This window comes from Filobasidium floriforme, assembly GCF_021052385.1.
Source record: "Filobasidium floriforme strain CBS 6241 chromosome Unknown HD553scaffold_30, whole genome shotgun sequence".
Lineage (NCBI taxonomy): Eukaryota > Fungi > Basidiomycota > Tremellomycetes > Filobasidiales > Filobasidiaceae > Filobasidium > Filobasidium floriforme.
In genome coordinates, this window is record NW_025763651.1 from 263,507 (window position 1) to 287,150 (window position 23,644).

Genomic DNA, 23,644 nt, shown 5'->3' on the forward strand with positions numbered 1-23,644 from the left:
GTACTGCCAGGTTCCTGAGACTAGCATTCATCAAAGGTAGGACCCCGCACCAAATGGCTTCGGTGGCAAAGAATCGTCATCCGTTGGATCCAAACATGTCAAGCTGAGTTCAACTCAAGGTAAGGTAACTGGATAACACGACGGGATCATCTTGGGCAACACGTTCTTACTACCTGCTGCTACTTGTCAAGGTCCTAGTCGAGTGACGAACTCGTGCTGCTGTCATCTTATCGTCCGCTTTGTAATCGCGATCGGCGCTCAGGGGCGGCTGCAGTTTGCGACCGATGAAACACAAGGTCTTCCGCGCGAGAGAACTAGTGAAACTCGAACATGTCCCTCGATCGGCGAGACCGTCGATATCCTTGCCCTTGGTGAAACGTTTGGCTACTGGTTGGATCCATGGCTAGGTGTTACCAGGGTGAACCGGTGTAGCCTCACTTCAAGGGTGGGTTCAGGGGTTAGATACGGAGAGATCATGTGAAACAACTGAAACAATGGGCCAGTGTCAAACAGTGCGGATAAAGCAGGGGGCTTCACGTCACTCGGTATCGATAGCCCTTAGTTTCAATTGTGGAGCCGGTCAAGTCCGTTTTAGCATATAACGGGTGAGTTCATATCCTCAGGCCACTACCATTTGGGTCCCAAGTGAGCGTCGAGACAGGCCAATTTCGAACATTAACCTGCTGTTCGATCAATACTCACTCAATCAGCTTCAATATCAACGAACTTTAAAGATGATCAAGGGATCCGCCATTGCCATCCTGCTATCCCTTCTAGCTCACGCTGGAACTGCGGTAGCCCAATCTTCAGTCCAACCCGCAGCCGTCACCCCTGTGGGGATTCCGTCCAACTCCAGCGGGCCACCACCGGACATCCACTTTTGTGACGGAGCAGCACAGGAGAGCAAAGACTGGTCATTCGCCGCGTTCAAGTTCTATAAGGCTACTTGGACCGGCGCGGACTCGAAGAGGGTGAGTGTATAGTGACCTACGCTGTCTCAGGTGGAGACGGCCAGGACCTATCGTCCGAAGGTTATGCGCTTATTTAGTCTGGTTTTCGATGAAACATACGTATTGGTCCTAGACTGGGGGTGTGGTCGTAGACAGCCTGGTCGCTTGCACTAGTGCGTGTTGGGGCCAACGTATGACGGTCGAACGTGAGTCGAGACTTCCATCAAGATCAGAAGCTTGATCAGTAGCAGGCCGAGCACAAAGAGCGCGAGCCTTGTATCCTCGTCGATCTGAAGATAGAGATACCGCTGACGATGACCCTTGTGAACTTCTGATACGCAGCTTGTATGGCCGTGAACTGGAACAAAGGAACTGGGATGTGTGATTTCTACGCAAACAAGTTTACTGGGGTGAAGAGGTACGAGTCGAGCGAGCCTCAGAACGATGTGGCGCTCATGTACAGGTCTTGTCAGAACCTCGACGGTAAGTTTCATCCTCTCGATATTCAACAACACCTTCAACTCCGATGCTGACTATCGATATCTACCATTGCTCTCTGTGTTGTATCCCGTTGCGCGGGAACAGACCTCGGCTCGCCGGAATGCTGCGAGATCGGGTATGATCTGGACGCATTCGTCTGAAGTGCGGAACTAGCTCGTCCCTGGAACTCGCTGGAAGAGCTTGGTCACATCCGATACCGTCAGTATAGCCAAACATAAGCCAGGAGATCCGTGTCACGAACAGTCCCTGAATGGGGAGCCTCGGCCTCGATTGCGCGTGACATCGTGTATTCAGTGAGACTATATGCGAATCTGTATATGTGTATATGTAATACTAGATATGTGCATTTGCTTATTGGTGCGAGTGCCTGTCTGCTGTGAGCACGAATCTTTTTGCTTTTCGATCGTCCAAAACAGACCGTTCTGAAACATCAAGCACGAGGGGACGCGCGGAAGCATCCACGTTCAAAGGGACTCGCTACCTGCAACCGCGTAACAACCCCTGAGCCTATTGCGCTCGATATCTGCCCAGGGCCAGCCGATAACTTTGATCCGCCGCATCGATATGATATTGGGATACGTGGACTGTAGAAACCTTGGAAGGCGTGACAGGTTCTGAAGATATGGGTGATCTATGTCGGAACGCAGTGTGACGCGCACCGGTCGCGCCATCCCCGTTCCGGAATATCAGAACATCTGGATCCACCCTCCTATCCTTCTCAGGTACGTCTCCCCAGACCCTGCAAGAACGATAATCGCCTCGTCCATATCCTTGTCGATGAGCGCCCAGATAGTTTCCACGATGTGTATAACGATCTTCATCTCGCAGTGATGATACGGCTCCAGTAGTAGCAGTATGCGGAGGGAGCGTTGTCGTCTTTTGCGATCGAAACACAAGAGGGCGGCCCAAACGAGGGGAACGAGAAGCCTTCCGTCAGGAGGATTCGACAGCTGGTCGTCAATTCGGAATCAGCTCGCAGAGAGCTGAATGGAACGGACCCTATGAACATGCCCATCGACATGGCCTCGGTGATCAACTCCATGATGGCATCGACTGAGTGTTGAATTTCGGCAATGTGCCAATTACCCAAGATCTCGGCGTGTATCACGGTCTCATACGTGGCCAAGAAGGCCATGTTACCGAGAGTGACCTGAAATGAAGCGAAAGCTGAGCGGTCTTTACCGAAAAGAAGAATATAGAGGAGACTAGAGGCGGTTCTCTGTCGCTGCACTTACCCGTGGTAGATTCTGCGATACCTGTAATTTGAAGCAAGAATGCGATCGAGACTGAGAGAGACGAGCGTTAATCCTGGCGCTCGATCTGCCTTACTTGAGTTTCCTGCCTCATCCTAGCGATCTTGCCGAGCAGTCCTTCTGCAGCGATCTTCATCGCCCGCCTCGTGTCATCATATATGGCAGTCTCTAGCGTGGTGAGCGTGACCGAGGCACGACGAAGCGCTTCTAAATGCATCAAATCTCGTTTGAGACTCCAAACTCTGATGTTCTGGTCGTGCAGATGCCCGATCAAGGCAAGGTCGGCGGAGGATCCGTGTCGATCGATAATGGGGCGGTACTCGAGTGCTTACATCGTGGTAAAGCGTCATCACTGGGCTGTCAGAATTGAGACACGATCGTGGTCAATAACCTTTTTCGATTCCTGGAAAGACTCGGGGGGTTCTGCTTGCCGACTCATGCCCCAGATCAGTTCGACGTCGTCGTGTTGTTTGCCGTCAGCTGCAGACGAGAGAAAGATCATCAGCAAGGTTTCTTCCCAGAGGCCGAACTCATCCATCGCGACGTCTGGTTTTGGACCGTGACCGTACCCAGTTTGGCCCGCTTGAGCCAGGAGCTGTCTTGCGTCACGATACCTGACTGCTGATGCGTAAAGTCCGTGCCTGTAGGTCCGCATCAGACGTCAGAGGTTTCGAAGTCCGCATCAGCACTCCTGATAAGTGGCAGAGAGAGGGGAGGGGGTTAGGGGGAAGAACCCTCTCGACTTGCAGAGCATGTCGGTACACGCGATCTGTTCGATCACGAACGTCCGATATCGATCCGTCCGGTCCATCGTACAGATCGCGGGACCTCCAGCTTGGGCGATCGTCCGCCGAGCTGGATGCAGAACCGATTCCCAGTCGTCATCTCCCGCCAACCTCTGTGCGGATGTCGCCCCCCCAGTCAGTAACGTGATGGGATGTGATCGCCGGCGAGCTTGCCGGCGAGTAGGAGATCCTTTATCGACTAAAAAGACCCATGAGGGATAACTCCCCATACAAGACCCGACTCACATCTCTCGTACTCAATGCCAGACAGGCTCCGATGAACAACGTCAGATCCAACGAATCGGTAGGTAAGCATTTAGTCTTATCGAGCGCTCTCAGCGCCCGCTTCCTCTGGACAGCAGCGAGCTCGAGCACCGCGTTACAATGATGATGATGTTGATGTTGATGTTGATGTTGATGTTGACGATCGCTACATGTACCACCGGCATCCTTTGGACCGAAGGAGCTCTGTAACCGGGATCCGATGTCGACGGAGACGAGCGAGCTGATAGCTACCCTCAACGTATCCGCCAGAGCTGAAGTCCCATGAGGATGTACGAGAGCGAGTTGAGCAAAGTCGGTCAGCCATGGGTTGAGATGAGGAGGGCAGGGCGTGGAGATCAGGCCGAGAGAGGTTTGGTGTGTGAAATGTTTGAACTGTCGGGTGAGCGAATGGGTTGACGTAACGCAACGACGGTGTGGGTATAGCAGGAGATAAAGGAAGAAAGGGAGACAAGGGACAGAGGGAGAGAACAGCGAGAACAGAGAGGTGGAGAAAGAGAGAGAGAGAGACAACGTATGAGCCATCTAAAAGCGGATTCCCATCATTCCCTTGGAGGACCTCCTCCTCTCAGCCGAGATGCAGACGAGAGATCCGATCCGGAAACCCACATGATGAAGCTGTTCGACGCTCTCGAAGAAGGGCTCCAGTTCGTTCACCGACCGATACAGGATTGACCTCGGCTCTTCTTCTGAAGCTGAGGCTGAGGCTGAGGCTAGGGCGATCGTGGCGATGGGCACAGTTCCGGTCCCCTGGGTCGGGGTCTGGCGGAATTTGATTGTACCCATATCCTTGTCCTTGTTCATGTTCGTGCTCATGCTCATGTCCATCGTCCCCCGGCCGTTCGCAGAAGAAGAAGCTCCCTTGAAGGTCGGATCACCTCCTGTCGGCAAGATTCCTCTCATCATGATCTCGTCGAACCAGTTGACGTTGTTATTATTTTTGTCATGCATCCCGATCCCAGCCCCGATTGATAGGTTTAGACTGGGATCTGGATGGTTTCGGTCCTCCTCAACGGCACTGGCACTGGCACTGGCAGCGGTCTCTGGAGTTGAGCTCCCGTGTACGGCTACATTTACGTTGTCAAATGGCCGGAAGGGTGATGTCTCGTTTTCGTTGTCGTTGTCGTTGTCGCCATGTTCCAAGCGACGATTGCGCTGAAGATCATCGTCATTATCATCATCAGGAAGACGAGGCAAGAAAAAAAAATCCAAATATGCATTCAAGTTATAAAATATAGGTCGGTATGATCATAAATCCAAGGAAATGTGAGTGAAACTGACTTTGCTCTTGTTGCTACTGATATGTTTATTATATATGCTCACCGGCCCGGAATAAGTCACACCTGCTCGTGCTCTTCCATCTCCAAAAGGATTGTTCCCATCTACTGTAATTCCAACAAGTTGATGATTACGGGGATCACGGGCCGTATCCACACCACCGCCACTACTACTACCACTCCTACTTCCGTGCTGCTGCTGCTGCTGCTGCTGCTGCTGAGGATGATGGCATCTGACATGCCTCTTCTTGCATCCTTCGCAAGGTCGATGCTGTGACCTGACGTGTGACTGCCGGGTCCGACCGTGCGGCAAGGTGGTGACGTATCGACAGGTCGATCCTAGTCCTCGGGTTTGACATCGAGTGCAGGTGGGTGAGAGGCGATCGCAACGGGTTCGAGAGGTTCGACAGGGTTGACATGGGAGCTTTGGGGCGATAATGTCGGACATGTATAGCTATGGCGGGATGGTGATGGGGCGAGTCTATGATCTATGATGTATGATCCGGGGGGCCGTATGTGATGGATGTGTGTGTATGGTTCCTATTCGTTGTCCTTCCTATTCGACCTCCTGGAGGCATCAAGAAGCTCTCCCTCGACCCATCAACGTCGTCGACGAGTCAGGATGACCCCGTCGGTGTCCATACGTCTGATATTTCGGGAGCGATACCCTTGCCCCCCCCCCTCCCTCCTCCGCTGCATGTGTTCGCTCGGGCTCGGGCTCGACCTCGCCCGTAACCGTATACACACTTGTAGCTTGTAGGTCGCTCGCTCGTATCGCTCGGAAGCTGGTGACTCGCAACCTTGTTTCGCTCGTAAATCGCTCGTATAGATCTCTCGCCGACGACGACGACGACAATATACGACCGTAAACCCCCATACGATCCTTGAAAGAGGTTCTTACGACCGCCACGGAGCCCACACGAACCATAAAGATGCATGAGTATATAGCTGTCCATGTCGACAGCTATATCTTCCGGCATCGGTCGACCGGCCACGAGCATGATCGCGTCAAACTACTCTCAGATCCCTCGACCAACTCTCCGTAGACATCGAAATGGGATCCAAAATCGAGATCACACCCAACCTCGCCGAGAAGGGCGATCAGCATGACGAACCACTCGACTCCACTCCCAGTACTGGACCTCGACACCCGAAACAGCGAGGCAAAAAGTCAAAGTTACCAGGCCCCCTGTACATCCTCTCCTTTGCCCCACCTTTCCCACGGATCACCCAAAACCCCCTCGGAGCGATCACACACCCCTACACCCTCTATATCATCGGTATCCTAACGGCGCTGGTAGCAGGTGTGGGGTTACCAGCGTTCGATATCATCTACGGGTATTGGACGACGGGGATCACCGATTCGTACGATTCGAATCAGGCGATTGCTTCCAGGGGGCAGCATGCGGGGTGGGTGATGACGATTGTGGGGGTTGTGACGTTGGGGTCGTTCGTAGCGTTTTTGGGATGTTGTAAGTGGGAGGTCTCTCTTCGTTTCATATATTCTGCTATAGCTATAACGACAAGAGATTATCACTCGCCAATAACTATTCGCTCACTATAATTATAACCTACTACAAATGTCTCCCCATCTTCTCTCTGTAGGCTCACTCGCCGGCCTGAAACTCGCCGACGAACTCCGCTCGGCTTACTTCGAATCGATCCTAGGGCAAGATCTTACGTTCTTCGACCATGTCGGAGCGGGGGAGGTCGCGGCGAGGTGTAGCAAGGATATTTCCACTATCCGGGTCGGGTTTGGAGAGAGGATTGGGTATGTGACTAGTAATCTGGCTGTGGTCATCGCTGTGAGTCCTCCCTATGCCCTCCCTCATTACAAAGACCCTTAAGAGGCAATACGAAGCAGCGGACATGATCTCAATCTCCTATACGCTCGTCTACTAGGCACTGGTCTCCAGCTTCGTACAATCCCCCAAGCTGGCGGGTACCCTCTTCGCCCTCATCCCATTCATCATCATCCTCACCGGTCTTCTAGGCTGGTGGTACCGCTCCAAGACGGTCGCCCAGGACAATTTGGAATCGACGACCTCCTCCATGATAGAACAGGTCGTCTCCGCATCCCGTATCGTCCAGTCGTTCGGCATCGGAGAGAGGTTGTTAGCCAAGCTGGAAAGGGAGTCGTTTGGGCCGTTACGAAGGCTGGGGATGATCACGGCCAGTGGGAAGGCGCTGGAACAGACGATGGCGTTCTTCATCATCTTCTTGGCGTACTCGTTGTGTTTCTGGTTCGGGTCGATTGTCGTCGCAGAGGGTACCGAGGTGGGGCACGTCATGACGGTGAGTTCAGGGCTGCCGACGTCTGAGACGGATCGGATATTTCGCTTTCCGATCGCTGACGATGTGACGTACCCTCTTTCCCGGAATCGTAGGCGCTCTTCAATATCATCAACGTGCTCTTCGCCTTTGCCATGAGCATCCCCCATATCACGGGGATCATCGAGGCGAACAACGCGCTCAAGGCGATTCGAAAGCAGATCGAGCGGGATCCCGTCATCGACGTGACCGATCCGAGTGGCCTCGAACTGCAAGGAGACTCGGAAATCTGGAAGCCCTCTTTCCGCCTTGAGAACGTCACTTTCGCCTACCCGACCCGGGCGAACGTTAAAGCGCTGGACGACGTCTCGCTGGAATGCCCCGCTGGGAGGTTTACCGCCATCGTCGGGCCGTCAGGGTCGGGGAAGAGTACTGTGGCGTCTCTACTTCTCAGGGAATATGACCCTGAGACGGCCAACGTGGCGAGGGAGGTCGACCTCGATATCAAGCGTCATTTTGAACAGGAGGATCAGGGCGCGAATGGGAAGGCCTCGGAAGAAAAGCGAGACAAGCAGGATGTTCTGTTAGAAGAGGATCGCGTACAGGGTGCGGGACGCATCTCGTTTGCCGGACACGACCTGAGGACACTCAACCTACGCTGGCTCAGGAGGCAAGTCGCCGTGGTCTCCCAGAACCCTCAACTGTTCGCCGGATCGATCCTGGACAACGTCGCCAGTGGTCTCACCGGTACCCGTCTCGAATATCGCCCCGACTCGGCCTCCCCTGAGCTTTTGGCCGAGATCAGGGAACGCTGCGAGGAAGCGCTCAAGAAGGCCCAGGCGTGGGAATTTGTACGGGAATTGGCCAACGGCATGGACGAGGTGATCCTCGGGGGTAGAACCGGAGTGTTGTCCGGGGGACAGTTGCAGCGGGTCGCTCTGGCACGCGCTTTTGTGAGCCGACCGCGGTGTTTGCTGCTGGACGAAGCGACTTCTGCCGTGGCTTCCGACGCAGAGCTCAAGATTACCGACATCTTGCTGGAAGAACAAAGGACCCGAGGTCTCACGCTCATCGTCGTCGCACATCGTCTGTCGAGTATCGCCAAGGCCGATAATATCATCGTGATGAAGGCGGGAAAGATCGTCAATCAGGGGTCGTATCAACAGCTCGTCGACCCGGCAAACTCGGAAAGGACATTCTTCAACATGGTCAATGTGAAGCATTTGCAAGAAGGCAGGAGGCAGCTGCTGTCGAAATCATCGTCGCAAACAGACGTCTCGCCGATTCCGAGCGAGCTTCCGGCGATCCGACCTGCGGCCCTTCCACCGGTACAGATCAGCGAGCCGCTCGTGGTGTTGGGACCACCGATGCGCAAATCCACGGCGATCTTTGGGATGAACAAGTGGCTACTTTTCGCAGGAACTCTAGGCTCTGCCATCGGTGGAGGCGCGTTCGTCGTCTCTGGGTGGTTGACCGGGAACGCCGTGTCGAGCTTGTCCATACCGGATGACGATGCCAGAATGAGGAGCGAGATGAACCGTTGGTCGCTGTGGTTCTTGGTCGTGGCGCTCGGCGTCCTGGTGGCGTTCTTCGTCGGCGGCTGGACTCTCGAATGGGCCGGGACGAACATCAAGCACGGCCTCAAGAGAGAGTCATTGCGAGCGATCCTCCGGCAGGATACCGCCTTTTTTGAGACGGACCAGGGGGGTAGTGGGACCTTGACTTCCGGGATATCGTCACACCCGTCAGCCGTGGGGCAGACCGTCGGGGTCATCTGGTTACAGATCGTCGTCGCCCTAGCGAATTTGTTTGGAGCCTTCATACTCGGTTTCATACTCTCCTGGCGGGTCGCCATCATCGGGCTTCCCGCCATGTTCCTGGCCATCGTCGCCGGATACCTCAACTTTACGTGGCTCGAAGAATTCGAATCTCTGGTAGGCAAGGAATCCGAGAAGAGATCGAACCAGATCAGCGAAGCCGTCAACTCGATCCGTACGATCGCTAGTCTTACCCGGGAGGGAGAAGTCTTGCGGCGATTCAAAGCCGCTGCCGCGCGGCCTCGTCAGCAGCGACTCGCTCTGACGCTCGGAGCGGTCGGCTTCGGAGTATCTCAAGGTGCGACATTCTTGTTCGGAGCTTTCGTGTTTTGGTGGGGCGCGAGGCTGGTATCGAGATCTGAAGTGGTGAGTCGATCGCCGTCGTCGTCCCGGTTGATCATGCGGACTCGCGCTGACCGTCGTCGCGACCCTTGGGCTATGTCCTGCAGTCAATTACGGCTCTCTTCGCGACGACAGAGGCGGTCATGGTGGCGGCAATGACTTCTGGGCGCATCTTGACTTTCATCGGTGATGTCAGTCGTACCTCGAACGCGCTCAAGTCGATTCAGGCAAGTCGCGAGGGTCGCGATGTGTCGTTGAAAAAAGATGTGCTAACCTGACGCCGACCGATAGAAATGGCTCGATCTGGAACCAGCCCACGTCCAGGCCACAAAAGATAGTCGCAAGGATACCGAACTCGGTGGGGATATGGTGACCGTACCCAAGGATCATACCATCGCATTGTGAGTAACGCGGCCGCTTTGAAACCGGCCATCATTCTGAATGTCACCCTTGTCACATCGCATAGCCAAAGCGTGGACCTGCGGTACCCCTCCCGTCCCGACGCGCTAGCCATCCAGAACCTCTCACTCACATTTCAACCCGGAGTGAGCTATGCCTTTTGCGGTGCATCAGGTAGCGGGAAAAGCAGGTGAGTCGCGCCCGGTGGACATCCCATCGCGTTCAAGCACATGTAGCTCATGTCCACGACCCACGCACACAGTGTGTTGGCGCTACTGCAACGATTCTACGAACCGACCGCTGGCAAGATCACGATCGGAGGCGTCGATATCAGGTCGTTGGATATGGCCATCGTACGGGGGATGATGGGTTATGTCAGCCAAGAGGCCGTCTTGTTCCCAGGGACGATCCGTTATAACCTCACTGTGAGTATTCCGATTTGGGATTGTATCGTCTCCTGACGTGGAAAGCTGAGATGGGCTTGGTGCACCACAGCTCGGAGCGACGGACCCTGATCATGTATCTCAAGAGGACCTCGAATACGCATGCAGTCAGGCCTGGTCAGTGTGATCTCTTACGACGGAGAAACTCTCCGGAAGTCCTTATAAAGCGATACTGATCAGACCCGACGTCTTGTTCTTGACTAGTATTTTGTCCTTTATACGACAGCTCGATAAGGGCTTCGATACCGATCTCGGAATTACGGCGAGTCAGTTGAGTGGCGGACAGAGGCAGCGGTTGTGTATCGCCCGTGCGCTGCTCAGGAGACCCAAGGTGCTTTTGCTTGATGGTAAGCCAGGCCTCTCCTGATCTAAAATCCGATCACTGGGTAACTTCAAGCTCACGAGATCTCTCTATTCTCCATCTATGTGTAGAGGCCACGAGCGCACTGGACAACGAGAGTCAAGCCGAGATCCAGCAGGCCATGAACCGGATCTCGGCCCGGGCGGACGCTCCTACGATCATAACCGTCGCTCATCGCTTATCGACCATCAGGGACGCTGATGTGATACACGTCATGGATAGCGGGAACGTTGTTGAAAGCGGGAGTCATGAAGAGTTGGTAGAGAGGGGTGGGAGGTATTGGCATTTGATAGAGTCGCAGGTATAATTTGATGATAAAGGTTGTCATTCCGATGGACAAGATCGGAGTGTTTCGCTTGCGTCGCTTGATACGTAAAGAGGAAAGATGGATGTCGTGTTGTGTTCTGAAAGACTGTCTTATAGCACTCTATGTACTACTGGCTACTGGCTATCTATCGCGGGGTATGCCTTTGGAACGTGCCAAGTGACCTCGAATGTTTCAGGTCGACAGAGTGATTCGTCATCATACGGCGACCTCCGGTCTACAAGTCACGTGATGAGGGCGCGGGCACGGGCACGGGCACTAGGTCACTAGCACTACTGTACTTGGCACTTTAGCACCTCCATCTCCTCTTCTCACACCTACCTAGACTGCACTTGATGACCGTTCGCCGATCGTCGTCATCGTGCAATGGTCGACGTCACACGAGGATCGTCTATCTACCCAATTCGAACGGCCATGGAGCCGCCCAAGATGTACATAAGCAGGACCGGACTATGGGTGAAGAAGGCTCGACAGGACGAGACGATTTGCACTTGTCAACCACACAACTTTTCATAACCTCGACACCTTCAACCTCTCATTTTCCAACCTAACTTTTAGCAACCTCCTCATCATGTCCCCCGCACCCGTCGACTACTCCAACTCGACCGCGCTCGTCACCGGCGGCTCGTCAGGGATCGGACAGGCCATCGCGACCGAGCTCGTAGCCCGTGGCATCGCTAGACTCGTCATCGTCGCCCATAACCAGGAAAAGCTGGACAAGGCCGCTGAGGAGCTCAAACAGTCTGCGACCGGTACCTCTGGATCGAAGTTGGAAGTCAAGACCATCAGCGCGGATTTGGCTAGTCGGGATGCGGCGGAGCAGATCAAGAGCCAGATCGAAGGGTGGGGATGGAACGTCGATATCCTGGTCAACAATGCCGGGTTGGCGAGGAAACAACAGTTCGGTCTGAAGGGGGAGAACGACATTTCTCTCCGGACCGTCGATGTGATGGTCCGAGCTGTCATCGACCTCTCCCTTCATTTCTTACCGGGGATGGTAGAACGAGGATCGGGGGGACTGTTGAACGTCTGTTCGACGGCGTGTTACCAGCCGGTACCGTTTACCGCCATGTACGCGGCTAGCAAGGCGTTCATGCTCTCCTGGTCTCAAGCGATCAGGGAAGAGAACAAGGATACGGGAGTGAGGATCGCCATGATCGTCCCCGGGATCACGGAGACCAACCTCGACGGACAGGGACATGGGGAACGACGAGGCGCTCTAGACGCTATCGGGATCGATAAACCGGAGACAGTGGCTAAAGCCGCGGTGGATGCGTACGAGGAGAATGCGGCGCAGAAGATTGTAGGCTGGAATAACTGGGCGATGCAGACTGCCCTGGGGTTGGTACCCGACTCGATCAAGGCGAGCATGGTCGCTTCGGCCAGAGGCAAGCCCGAGGATTCGGACGATATCGGCGCTTCTGGTAAGTCGTTCGTGGTCGCAGCGAAGAGTCTTCGATGTGATTTCGTTTTGCTGACGAACAGTCCTCTCGTTCCATCTGGCAGAAGAACAAAAGAGCTAGACCTCATGTCTTGAGCCTTACACATCAGCTGTCTGTCTCATCAGTGATGGACCCAGCCGAGCCCGTTCGAATAGGAAAATCCTCGAAGTCAGCCAGGCAGATGCCTTCGATTGGCCTGGCCTACAAGGTCGCTCGCTGTATTCAATCCGACTGAGTTGTATCACGCCTTCGGTGCTGCTCTTGTAACAGTACTTGATGACCTCGAAGAATTGGGCATGGCTTGCGTCGGGCTGCGAAATCGAGGTTCGTTCTCTTGGTACATATCTCCCATAGCAAATCGTCTCCTCGGGAAGATCTCGGTTGGCCTGTGGACGGAGGGCTTGGCCCTCGGAGTTGTAATCATACGGTATAATCATGACCGGGTCGCGAGAGTACGAATGAACCTTTAATCGATAGACATCGATCGAGATAGCGATAGCGTAGGTTCTCTCCTCTCGCCGTTCCCGCCGCCCTTTCAATCTCATTTGATCTGCCTCCTCCTGTTGCTCCCCGCTCCGTATGGCCTCCAGACAAAAACGAACCCAAAAGACACCCCGGGACCATCGGCCTTCATCCCCCCTTCCACCTCGACGTATCGGCCGGATCAAAACAGGCCGCCATGACCGTATCCTTCAGGCCACTTTTTGGCGAAAACGGGGCAAGACAACCCGTCAGACTCGGCCTCGTCGTTGGTTTTATCCCCACCCATGTCCTCGTCCTCGTCCTCGCCCTCGTCTTCGGTCGGGAGGCGGCTGCTATCGCTCTCATTGATATCTCCGGGCTGTCTGAAGAGCCTCCCGATTCGTCTTTTGCCGACGTTGGGCTTGATCCTGGCGTTGGCCTTGATACCGGGTCGTGTCTTGTCCTCGGCGGCCCCGTCCTCGACTTCGACCTCGATCTCGACCTTGATCGGCTGTCGTTTCCTCTTCTTGCCTCCCGTCTCCGCCTTCATCTCCTCGACCTTGATGGCTCCCGGCTCGGCCTTGAACCGAGAAGGAGTCTTGTTCAAGATGACGGGTCTGACGTAGAGCTCGAATTTGGCCCCGGACATGGACGAATCCACCATAGGTACCCGGACGTGGAAACACCTGTCCTCGCTCCCCTTGTTCGTCTCGTTGGGAATATGATCTCCATAATGCCTCTTCGCCCAGTTCCCATGATACCCTTGGCCCTAGTTGGCCTTCTTCAGGCGATAGAGAAAGGCACATTACAGCCGGTATCAAAATATGCGCAGTAGTCGTAGCATTGCTCCCAGGCGAGCTTGCGGGCTTGTTGGTTGGCGTAGGGGAGGGAGTCGTATAGGGCGTGCATGTATTCTTGTTCCTTGTCGGTGATGCTGAAGACGCCCCATAGGAAGGGAGGGAAAGGTTCGGCGAGTTTTGTAGGGTGTGCTGTTAAAAGGCCACACCGTGTGGGGAAGGGGAATTTCACATTTATGGTCAGCTAGAACGTTTAGAGAATCGGAACCCTCCAGGGCTCGCCTGCCATCAACAGTGAGCTTGGATACTGACCGGCTTCTCCTTGTTCCTCTGAATACCGCACGCTCAAGACGGGCTTGTAATCGATCTTGGCCTCGTACCCATCCTTGCCATCCTTTTCCTCGAAATGCTCAGTCCCACGTTCAGGGGTATTGGTATCAGGGATGAACCAATGTCTGATGGCGTCGATGGCTTCCTGTTCGGTCTCCTAAGAGCTCAGGATGGTCACGACGTGGACCCTCTTTCGGCGAGTATATCGAGTGTGGATGACGTGGTAGAGTTTGACCATGGTGAAGAGTATACGAGTCTCGCTCTATTCCCTTTTCGTTGCGTTGTAAGAGACGGGATTGAAAGTTGGTCTCTAAGATCGTCGACCGAGAGCGAGTCGACTGGCGAGGGGGGAGAGGGGCTCGGAAGAGTGTCGAAGTGCTCCTGGGATGGGTGGCTGCCGTCGTGATGGGAATAGCCTGAGTATCGTTCTTTCGTTGGCATTGGAGAAAGTGAAACGAGGATATTCGTATATACCGCTCAAGAACCTGGTGTCAGGGAGGAGGACTCTAGCAGTCTACGCAGGGCTAGCATACATGCAAATACGAGCACACCAACCATGAAGCTGGATAAGACATGATACCGACTATAAGCATGCCCTGGCTATTTGCCCGTTGCGCTTCCTCTCGTTCAATGCTGATCTTCCACATTTGCGTCGCGTTCCTCGGTGTGATCAAGAATCTTGTCGGTCGAACACCATTCAGGGACGGTCCTTTGACCCGGCTTGCTTCTTCCGAGGCCTCAGCTTGTAGACTGCAACATACACAGGTTCATCAAGCTGACTACCGCAACACACGTCAAGACATGACATATGAGGCTCGACTTGATGGTCTGGCTGCTTCCGCTTCCTCTGCAAGGGGGGAGTATAGTCGGCGTTGTCCCATCTCCGACTGGATTGACCCAGACTTGTCTTTGCACACGACGGAAGCGGGTTGTCGACTTTCCTCCCAGAACGAGTGACAGGTGGACTCTTACCTATAAATGAGACGGACTGGGGTTTGTCATATTATCGGTGCAACGCGGACATGCAGCTCACTAGTAGATATGCTTTGGACCTTGGTGGCAGGCTGGTAAGCATCAGCGTTGCCCTTGTCGTACGGCCGGTCAATACGGAAAAAGTCAATAGCTTGAATACTAAGCGCTAGTTACAGCAGCGCCGGACTTAAAGAAGCTTTTCTTGGAGCAGTCTCGTCTTTGTCCTTGCGTCCCAACATCACGAAGATTGTCGATGTCATTGTCGTCGAGCAATCGACCGCCGCTGTGGCCATGGATACCAAGATTCACACCGAAGATCCCAACCGTCCCTGTGTCAAGCGGTGTGGCCGACTGGTCCCCATCTTTTGCAAGGGATATGACATCCACAAAAACCTGGAATGCTTTGAATATTGGCAAAACAGCGGAGCGTCACCCAAAACTATCGCCGTGGCCTACAAGGCCAATAGAACTAGTATCCAAGACGTCCTCAAGACCTACGAGGATGGGAAGACAGCCTCGCCTGGCAAACAAGAATTCCACAAGGAGGGGCTGCAATATTGGCAAGAGATCCACAACATTCACGTCCCAGCCTATCTGAGTGTTATGGCATCCGCGGTACGCGTACCGAACACCCGCGTCGGGTAGTTTTACAGGGACCTCCGATGGGAGTTCCGTACGGAGTATATCTAGAACACCCCCTATGTGTTTACTGTAATGTAGTACCAGTTGTACTACATCCGTTATTACATTTATTACCTTACCCTTACCTTCTAGTCCCGTGTGATACTATTCCAGGCTTGCAGGCAAGCCTAATAGAATAACGGATCTACAAACTTCACCCCGACTAGAAACCCCTACGCGATGAACACTTCGTTCACCCAGTGTTTCCGTCCCGATGGGACCCCCCAAGGAATCCCGCCAGGGATCTCGCCTGTGCTGTCTGAGGATGGACAAAGCCAGCAGGTAGATGGGGAGGGAAGGTTTTTGTGGTTGCGAACGACGGACTCCGGAACGGAGACCACCGCAAACGAATTGCGGGTGTTTGCCAACCAGCAACCTCAAACGCAGGCCACGCCGGCCAACAACATGGGAACGGTCCCCCCACAAGTGGTACCAACTTCTCCTGCAAGCAACCCCGCAGCCACCTCGACCCCCGCTGCCGCCGCGCCGGACTTGAACGCCCTCTTTCAAATGATGGCCAACATGCAAATCCAGGTGCTGGAGTTGGCGAGGGCAAGGGAGTCGCGGCCGTCTTTGGACGAGGCCCGGGCCAAACTGTTTAAGTTTGGAACGCCGGACAAGTTCGATGGCAGCAAGAAGGAGAAGGTCCGAGGGTTCCTGGACCAATGCAATCGGGAATTCGAGGTCAAACCGGGCGTCTACGTTACTGACCGCCTGAAGATGATGTACGCGGAGTCGTACATGGAAGGACAGGCCGCCGACTGGGCTCGAGAGTACTCCACGGGCCGAGTGCCGGCTACCTGGGAGCAGTTCGAACAACTGCTCATCTCCACTTATGGTGGAGGACGAAACATCGTCGCAACCGAGACCGAATTCTATCACTTAAGGCAGGGCACCAAGAGCCTCGCGACGTACATCACCGAGTACAACGACCTCTTGGCCCTCCTCCCCAACGTCTGCGAATACTCTCGCCGGATGCTGTTCAGGGCCAACCTGAACCAAGCGTTCAAAGACGCCATCGTCCCTATGCCGGGCCAAGAAACAATGACTTTGGCGGAATTCCAAATGGAATGCCGCCGGTACGAAGATCAGGCGGATGCCAGAAGGCATATGTCCTCGGGAAACCGCTACAACTCGGGCGGTAACCGACAAGCGAGTAACCACTCCGCTCCCCGTAACCCCGTTGTGGTCAATACCACCGTTGCGACTCCTACCCCCGCCGCCAACGCTTCCACCGCTGCTCCCATGGAACTCGATGCGGGCAGGATGAGGCGGAACGACCCCTGCTACCGGTGTTTCCAACACGGGCATGTAGCCGTCAACTGCCCCAACCAGAGGGTCCCTGCCCCTGCTTGGTTCAAGGGTAGGAACAACGGTCGGATGAACGTCTCTGGTGCCCGAGTGCAGCCCGTCGAGACCGTCCCGGAGGTAGGTTGGGAGGCCGAGCTCGCTAGGCAGAACGGAGAGCAGCCTTTGCTCTGGACCCCGACTGATTAGACGTACGGTTGTGTTGTTATTGGCTCATCATTTGTTGTACCCCCACGGCAGGACCGGCGGGGATGTTTTATCACCATTCACTTTTGCAAGCACCCGACTTCACAGTTACTACGAGAGATACACTCATCAAAGTATACACCATCAAAAGGTAACCGTACAAGAAGTACAATACGAAACATGTCCCTCGCGAGGAGTAAACGCATACTACTGAAGAACACAACCTGAAACAAGTCCCTCGCGAGGAGTAAACGCACAAGTCCCTGGCGAGGAGTAAAACGCACAAGTCCCTCGCGAGGAGTAAACGCACATAGAGAGAAGAAGATGAAGTCGGGACTCTATTATGGTATATCAGAAATACAAGAGAAAAAGAGATCCCGACGTAAAAACAATCCGGAGAATACAAACACGACAAAACTCCAAAAGACCCGGAAACCCCTCACTCGTCGTCGTCCGAGACATCGACAACCTTCTTCTCCTTCTTCTTCTTCTTCTGCTTCTTACTGGAAGCGGCATCGGGAGTCGGGGTAGGAGGGGGAGAGGGGGTGGGGGTGCGGAGAACGTCGTCGTCGTACGCAGCGCCCGCCGGACCTTCCGTGGGCGCCGCGGGGATGGGCTCCCCGATGTCCTCGCCGTGGCCCCGGAAAAGGAACTCCCGGTAAGGCTCCTTTTGAGGCCACTCGTCGGCCTCGGGGATGGTGACGCTCCCATCGGGGTTGCGGGCGGCGTCGGGGTGGCTCTTGGCCCACTCCTCGTTGTGCTTCTGGATCTCCGCGTCCCGGTACGTTTGCCAGGCGGGGATGAACCGGTTCTCCACCAAGCAATCGGTCTTGTTGGAGAGTAAGGGGAGGACCTACGCAAGGTACAAACATCAGTTCCGAGAAGTACCTGCGTCGGGGGTCCAAACCGGAACAACAACTTACCATGCGATTCATGAGCCGCTGCAACTCGTCCCCGACGGCGATGGCGACCTCGTGAGGGACGTTGGGGATGGTCAGGACCTCGCACGCTGCCTCGTACCGGGTAACGACCCCGTGGTCCTTGTCGAAAACCGTCATGTAGGCGGACGGCAAAGGGGCGCACTTGAACTTGGTCCCGCGGCAACAATAGCAGGAGCTCCCGCCGCTGGTGGATTTCCCGGCCTCCGGGACGGGGTGGCGGCAGACGAACATGCCGTTGAACTCCATGACGTTGTACCACCCTTTGCCGTCCTTGTCGGTGTACCCGGGGACGTCGTTTTCGGCGGAGAGGTGGAAGCGGTCCTCATAACCGAAGCAGTTAAGACAACACCACTTCCAACCACCACGGAAGTTGGCCTGCGTACGCACAATCGGAGTCAATAAACCGTGTTCCCGATGGAGGGAATAGAAAAAGAGAAAAAGAACATACCATCATACCATCGAACGAGGCAACGTTCCCTTCCCGCCACGCCTTCGCAAGAGGCTCGATGAAGGCGTTACCGGCCTTGAAGTGGGTACGACCCAACTCCTCTTGGTGGATTTGTTCCTCTAGAAGATAGCCCGATATGTTATCCCCAACGGACTCAGCAAAACAAACACCACTCACCCTCGCCGGCGGACTGAGTTTTGGGGTAAACGAAACCCCGGCGCCGGTCCTGCTCGAGCTTCGCGGTCGATCTCGAGGGCGATGGTTGGTACGGCTTATCGCCGTGGTTCTTGGGGGCTTTGGGAGTGGAAGGCATATCGAAGAGGGCGTAAAGGTAGACGGGGGGTAGATAGCGTAGGGAGGGTAAAGTGAGTAGTAGCGAAGGACACCTACGACTTACTCCCCACCCCGCAATCGCGAACGCGAACCCCTTTATACCCTACATCCTTGCTGCTGCGGCGGCCCAAACAAAAGAAGAATTGCAATACTAGCAAAGAGAGCAACTAGAACAATACTATTGCTATGGATATGGGCATATGGAGAGAGGGTATCGTACAACAACAGCGGTATAGGCGTCAACATCAACGACGGTCTCCTTTGTTTACACCTCCCGAACAACGAGTCGGACATGCGCCCATACGGATGTCCGCGCAAGGACAAAGAAAAGAACAACAACGGGACGCGCCCCATCGGGCCCGAAATTCGGGTATCCCTGTGAAACAGGTAGACGTGTGTAAGCGGCGAACGCTTACCGGTGGGAAGAACGAAAGGAGAGAACAAAGGCGCCTACGTGAAACACGACCGGCGCTGGCCGATCTGGAATCTCGGCCTAGGGGGGGGATCCTGTTATGGCATCCGCGGTACGCGTACCGAACACCCGCGTCGGGTAGTTTTACAGGGACCTCCGATGGGAGTTCCGTACGGAGTATATCTAGAACACCCCTTATGTGTTTACTGTAATGTAGTACCAGTTGTACTACATCCGTTATTACATTTATTACCTTACCCTTACCTTCTAGTCCCGTGTGATACTATTCCAGGCTTGCAGGCAAGCCTCATACTGAGCAACACGGTTCAAGAGTCGGTGGGAACGTTGAGTAAGGTCGGTCGCAAGAACGGCAATCGTTCCGACTCGGACTACACCGACTACACCGACCGTATCATGTGTGGCAAGTGCCAAGAGAAGGTCAAGGCCAACCTGGAGGCAACTATCCGTTGCAAGGCCGCATCCCACGCGTCTCAGTGCTCGAATTGTGCTGACACTGGGGGTTGTGACCTGAAAGTGAGCAGGCTCTTGACCACAAGTTTAGCTTTCGAGCTGATCATGTTTGTGGCGTTTTGACTGTCAGTACAAGATCCAAAACCACTTGGAAGTAGGAATGCGGAATTTAGTCAACGCCACCGATAGGTTCCGTCGGGACGCTTTGGAACTGATGAACGTGAGCATACCATCTTTGTCTCGTTTCAGAGTCGAGCTCTTATTCATGGGTTTCTGTTTGCAATTGATAGCCGACTGACCCGGAAGCCGTCCTCAAGGAGCTCAAGGACTCGTATGATCGCGGAGCGAGGAAGTCGCTTCAAAACATGGACAAGGCTGTGGCAGAGGGCCAGGATCTGATTTGCGTTAACCCATGAAACAGACCAGGATCGACATCTTGAAACAAAGTCGGGGTGTCAAGGAGGACCTTGACCTTCAAGCGGCTGTTCGTCATCATGCAGTCTATTTGCAATTCGAAGCGGCGCATTATGAGCTGTCTGATTGCTTGTATCGAGTCCGGCGTGTCCATGATTGTCGCTATGATATGTATGTATTATATTGATTATTAGGACGTTATGACAGCAAGACCGATTCGAGTTTGGCGACTTTAGAAGAGTATCGACGTCGGCTTCCGGCTTGTACACGATCGACCCGCTCAAAGCATCTGCGTTAACCCAAACCCCAGGATTGACTTCAAACAACCTCTTTCGCTGTAGTGTCAGCATCAGCACATGTTATATTCATAGAACACTCTTCTGGGATATAGCCAAGGATGGACGCAACCAACACCACCACCAGACCCCGTAACGATGGGAACCTGAGTCGAAGGACACCGGTGGATAACAAGGATCCCGATCCGGTCATGTCGAGGTGCGATGAAGCAGCTACGATGTCTAGAATTTCTCGGCGGTATGCTGACTAGCGAAAGTACGATCATGTTGTGGACGTCAGACTGTTCAAGATGTTCAGCAACGTCTGGTCACCAGAAAACGAAGCTGGGATCGTCAACCTGGGCGTGGCCGAAAACTCGTTGATGGTACGTCTACGTCCTCCTCTGTTTTACATCCCGTTGTCAACTCCTCATATCAGATCGTAGAATAGACCTCTTGCTGATCCATCACCAGGTCTCGTCTCGATGTCCTATTTCTAAACCGTCTCAAGGCAGACGAGCTCGTCGAGTTCTACCGGACCGAGTTGGCAAATACGTTCGACCACACAGGGTTGACGTACGGTGACAACCTGTACGCTAGTAAACGGACCACTTTGGCCTTGTCCGGGTTTCTCAATAGGTAAGTACCAGTCGGGACTCATCTGTATCGTTAAAGGGGTCTATATTCTACATAGGAGTCGACGACTGACTCGAAACTCGGCGATATTTGACCCTCGCAGACACTTCAAACCTCACCTTCCCATCGATCCCGCCCACATAGTAACAGGCAACGGCGTCTACTCGCTCCTCAACCACCTCATGCACGCCTTGCTAGACCCGGGAGAAGGCATCATCTTACCCTCGCCTTATTACTTGGGCTTCGATACGATGTGTACCAAGCGGGTCGGAGGGGTCTTGGTCGGGGTCAAGATGGACGACTTGGTCGAAGGTCAGGAAGGCAGTGTGAATGTGGAGGAGACGATAACGAGGTTCGAGGAGAGGTTGCAAGAGTCTGAACGGGAGGGCGTCAAGGTGAGTTATTATCATCTAGCTGGTTTCTGCTAGCAATCTGTCGATATGATAAGATCGTCGCCGCTAATTTCGATTATACCCTATCGGGTCGTTTCTTGTCAATCGTTTCATCCAGATCAAGGTCTTGCTCCTAACAAATCCAGGGAACCCTATCGGAAGAACCCGTTCGTAAACCACCCTCCTATTCACACCTGTCGATCTCTTCCTCCCTCCGTCCGACGATCACCCTAATACACACCAAGCTAATTAACCCGCTCCCTTGAATACAGTCTCCCGGGAAATGCTCCTCGCCTACTGCCGCTTTGCCGAGAAACATGACCTCCACTTGATCTCGGACGAGGTCTATGCGCTGAGCGTGTTCGAGAACGACCGTGAGTATAGCGTCCTAGTCTGATCCATTTCCCTGGAGATGTCTTGTTTTGCCCCGCTCGACCGTCGTCTCGGCAAGTCTAGGCGAGCTGATGTCCGCTCCGTCTTATGGCAATTTGTGGTAGGGCTGCCGGATGCGCTGCCGTTCACGAGCTTGTTGAACATCGACCTCGAACGGGAACTCGGGGAGTCGTTCGATAAGAAACGGGTGCACGTGAGTGTCTGCCCAGGTCGTCGATTTTCCTTCGTGGCGAGCAACTTCGCTCGTGCTGATGAGATGCTGTTGTGCGATCGCTAGGTGGTACATGGGATGAGCAAGGACTTTTGTTCCAACGGCCTGAGGTGCGTCATGGACCCGACCCTGATCGGCTTCCTCGTGTCATCCCTCTCCCAGCAGCTCATTCGATCCTCTTCCGATTGTTCTCGGCCATCAGGTTCGCCACCCTCGTCTCACAATACAACACCGAACTCCACCGGGCCATGGCCTCCTTCGGCCTGTTTATCAAGCCCAGCTCTGTCAGTGACGCCCTGTTGTATGCCCTGCTCACCGCCCCACCCCCGACCGGCGATGAAGATCTTCAAAAAGATGGCCACGCGGGGTCCTTTGAATGCTACGCCGACTGGTTCATCCATACCAATCAACGACGCATGCGGGACGCCTATCGGTACATGCGCGATAGGCTCGAGAGGGCCGGGTTGGAGGTGGTCCCTTCTCATGGGGGGCATTTCATCTGGACCAAAGTCTCGAAGAAGGCAGGGTGGGGGAGTTGGGAGGGCGAGTTGGACGGGTTTGGCAAGATCTTTGATGCGGGGGTTTATATCGTGAGTCCCCCGTCCTTTTTCACCTCGAACTCAAAACTCAAACCCAATCTCGCTCTGACGTGGACTCGAGGCTGATCTGATTGCTCGACGATCCGCACCGAATTTTGTAGGCCCCGGGATCGCTCTTCCACGCATCCACGCCGGGGCACCTCCGATTTACGTTTACGGTCCCGCGGCCGTTGAGCGAGTTGGGGCTCGATCGGTTCGAAGGCGTTCATCTGGCGACGTCCAAGGGGTCGACGAGGGATGGCGGCGAGTGAGACGGCGAGAAAAGGAGGGGAAGCACGAGGTAGAGGGAGAGACGGGATATGTAACGAGCTGGGTGTATTGCGATTACGATTGTGATTGAGCGCCGGAGCGTCGATCGCCAGGATCTACGGGGGCAAGGGTTACTGGCTGGCAAAGGGTAATTCCTTCCAAGTAGCGCGATGGTTGATGAATCTCGCGTAGGGAAGGGGATCGGGGGGACTTGTAGAAGAGAAGGGTCTGGTGAATGGCAAGACGGTCGCACGTTGGTCATTTTCGGGGTCGCGATGGCATGGGTCGTACGATGATTCTTTCGTTTGTTCATCACGACGTTCGGAGAAAGCCGATCGGTTTCAATGGATCTGGGAGGTGATGCGTATTTTCTCGGTCTTGACATACTGATCGAAACCCGACTGTCGGCGCTGGGTGAAATTGTCGCCTAGCTACATTATGGACAGGACGAGATCGTAAAGAAATGCTGCAGGTACTGCTGTTACTGACATGCTGGTCGATGGCTATGAGCCACAATCCGAACGTTCGTTGTCGTCGTCGGCCATGATTGTCGGATTTGTTGTTGTTGTTATTTGTTGTTGTTCGCAATCAATTCCCCGACGTCTATATGATCCCGCTTCATCGGCGTCAGAGGCGGTGATGACATTCGGGTTACGTACCTCGATCCACCGATCCCGGGCCGGATT

General features: G+C 54.4%; 7 protein-coding genes across 7 annotated transcripts; 5 read left to right on the forward strand and 2 right to left on the reverse strand.

The window, feature by feature from the left end:
• Positions 1–734: 734 nt before the first annotated feature.
• On the forward strand, positions 735–1,591 carry HD553DRAFT_346506 (uncharacterized protein; the record flags this gene model as incomplete). The annotated part of the gene is made up of 4 exons (XM_046183207.1): positions 735–971; positions 1,084–1,156; positions 1,293–1,433; positions 1,536–1,591. The coding sequence occupies 4 exons, from the start codon at positions 735–737 to the stop codon at positions 1,589–1,591; spliced, it is 507 nt and encodes a 168-aa protein (XP_046032617.1).
• A 153-nt stretch (positions 1,592–1,744) lies between these two features.
• HD553DRAFT_320445 (fungal-specific transcription factor domain-containing protein) lies at positions 1,745–5,779 on the reverse strand. The gene is made up of 11 exons (XM_046181150.1): positions 5,095–5,779; positions 4,381–4,926; positions 3,736–4,146; positions 3,452–3,602; positions 3,274–3,345; positions 3,136–3,184; positions 3,037–3,061; positions 2,781–2,954; positions 2,687–2,707; positions 2,450–2,601; positions 1,745–2,378 (listed from the first exon to the last, which is right to left on the reverse strand). The coding sequence occupies exons 1-11, from the start codon at positions 5,494–5,496 to the stop codon at positions 2,138–2,140; spliced, it is 2,244 nt and encodes a 747-aa protein (XP_046032618.1). The 5' UTR covers positions 5,497–5,779; the 3' UTR covers positions 1,745–2,137.
• Positions 5,780–5,940: 161 nt separating this feature from the next.
• On the forward strand, positions 5,941–11,273 carry HD553DRAFT_290236 (P-loop containing nucleoside triphosphate hydrolase protein). Its single transcript, XM_046178343.1, has 11 exons — positions 5,941–6,520; positions 6,654–6,853; positions 6,951–7,343; positions 7,436–9,502; positions 9,586–9,705; positions 9,770–9,879; positions 9,945–10,067; positions 10,140–10,302; positions 10,373–10,437; positions 10,525–10,667; positions 10,753–11,273. Exons 1-11 carry the CDS (start codon positions 6,103–6,105, stop codon positions 10,986–10,988), a joined length of 4,038 nt encoding a protein of 1,345 aa, XP_046032619.1. The 5' UTR covers positions 5,941–6,102; the 3' UTR covers positions 10,989–11,273.
• Positions 11,274–11,342: 69 nt separating this feature from the next.
• On the forward strand, positions 11,343–12,529 carry HD553DRAFT_353329 (uncharacterized protein; the record flags this gene model as incomplete). The annotated part of the gene is made up of 2 exons (XM_046183764.1): positions 11,343–12,430; positions 12,492–12,529. The coding sequence occupies exons 1-2, from the start codon at positions 11,578–11,580 to the stop codon at positions 12,527–12,529; spliced, it is 891 nt and encodes a 296-aa protein (XP_046032620.1). The 5' UTR covers positions 11,343–11,577.
• A 583-nt stretch (positions 12,530–13,112) lies between these two features.
• HD553DRAFT_353330 (uncharacterized protein) lies at positions 13,113–14,275 on the reverse strand (the record flags this gene model as incomplete). Its single annotated transcript, XM_046183765.1, has 4 exons — positions 13,113–13,679; positions 13,715–13,899; positions 14,020–14,194; positions 14,258–14,275. 4 exons carry the CDS (start codon positions 14,273–14,275, stop codon positions 13,113–13,115), a joined length of 945 nt encoding a protein of 314 aa, XP_046032621.1.
• An 803-nt stretch (positions 14,276–15,078) lies between these two features.
• On the forward strand, positions 15,079–15,654 carry HD553DRAFT_346511 (uncharacterized protein; the record flags this gene model as incomplete). Its single annotated transcript, XM_046183208.1, has 2 exons — positions 15,079–15,104; positions 15,189–15,654. 2 exons carry the CDS (start codon positions 15,079–15,081, stop codon positions 15,652–15,654), a joined length of 492 nt encoding a protein of 163 aa, XP_046032622.1.
• A 4,825-nt stretch (positions 15,655–20,479) lies between these two features.
• HD553DRAFT_166737 (PLP-dependent transferase) lies at positions 20,480–23,212 on the forward strand. The gene is made up of 10 exons (XM_046176864.1): positions 20,480–20,698; positions 20,780–20,864; positions 20,990–21,117; positions 21,218–21,509; positions 21,625–21,673; positions 21,779–21,880; positions 22,004–22,092; positions 22,177–22,220; positions 22,313–22,700; positions 22,811–23,212. The coding sequence occupies exons 1-10, from the start codon at positions 20,601–20,603 to the stop codon at positions 22,958–22,960; spliced, it is 1,425 nt and encodes a 474-aa protein (XP_046032623.1). The 5' UTR covers positions 20,480–20,600; the 3' UTR covers positions 22,961–23,212.
• Positions 23,213–23,644: the final 432 nt, after the last annotated feature.

What these genes read in the sequence shown, in the direction of transcription:
- HD553DRAFT_290236 (XM_046178343.1), top strand. Translation starts at nt 6,103, where the DNA reads ATGGGATCCAAAATCGAGATCACACCCAACCTCGCCGAGAAGGGCGAT. An exon ending in ACGCGCTCAAGTCGATTCAG is followed by an intron (nt 9,706 to 9,769) that starts GCAAGTCGCGAG and finishes GCCGACCGATAG; the next exon opens with AAATGGCTCGATCTGGAACC. An exon ending in TCAGGTAGCGGGAAAAGCAG is followed by an intron (nt 10,068 to 10,139) that starts GTGAGTCGCGCC and finishes CCACGCACACAG; the next exon opens with TGTGTTGGCGCTACTGCAAC.
- HD553DRAFT_320445 (XM_046181150.1), bottom strand. Translation starts at nt 5,496, where the DNA reads ATGTCCGACATTATCGCCCCAAAGCTCCCATGTCAACCCTGTCGAACC. An exon ending in TGGCATTGAGTACGAGAGAT is followed by an intron (nt 3,603 to 3,735) that starts GTGAGTCGGGTC and finishes ACATCCGCACAG; the next exon opens with AGGTTGGCGGGAGATGACGA. An exon ending in GCTCAAGCGGGCCAAACTGG is followed by an intron (nt 3,185 to 3,273) that starts GTACGGTCACGG and finishes TCTCGTCTGCAG; the next exon opens with CTGACGGCAAACAACACGAC.
- HD553DRAFT_166737 (XM_046176864.1), top strand. Translation starts at nt 20,601, where the DNA reads ATGGACGCAACCAACACCACCACCAGACCCCGTAACGATGGGAACCTG. An exon ending in CCCGATCCGGTCATGTCGAG is followed by an intron (nt 20,699 to 20,779) that starts GTGCGATGAAGC and finishes TGTGGACGTCAG; the next exon opens with ACTGTTCAAGATGTTCAGCA. An exon ending in GAGCGTGTTCGAGAACGACC is followed by an intron (nt 21,881 to 22,003) that starts GTGAGTATAGCG and finishes AATTTGTGGTAG; the next exon opens with GGCTGCCGGATGCGCTGCCG.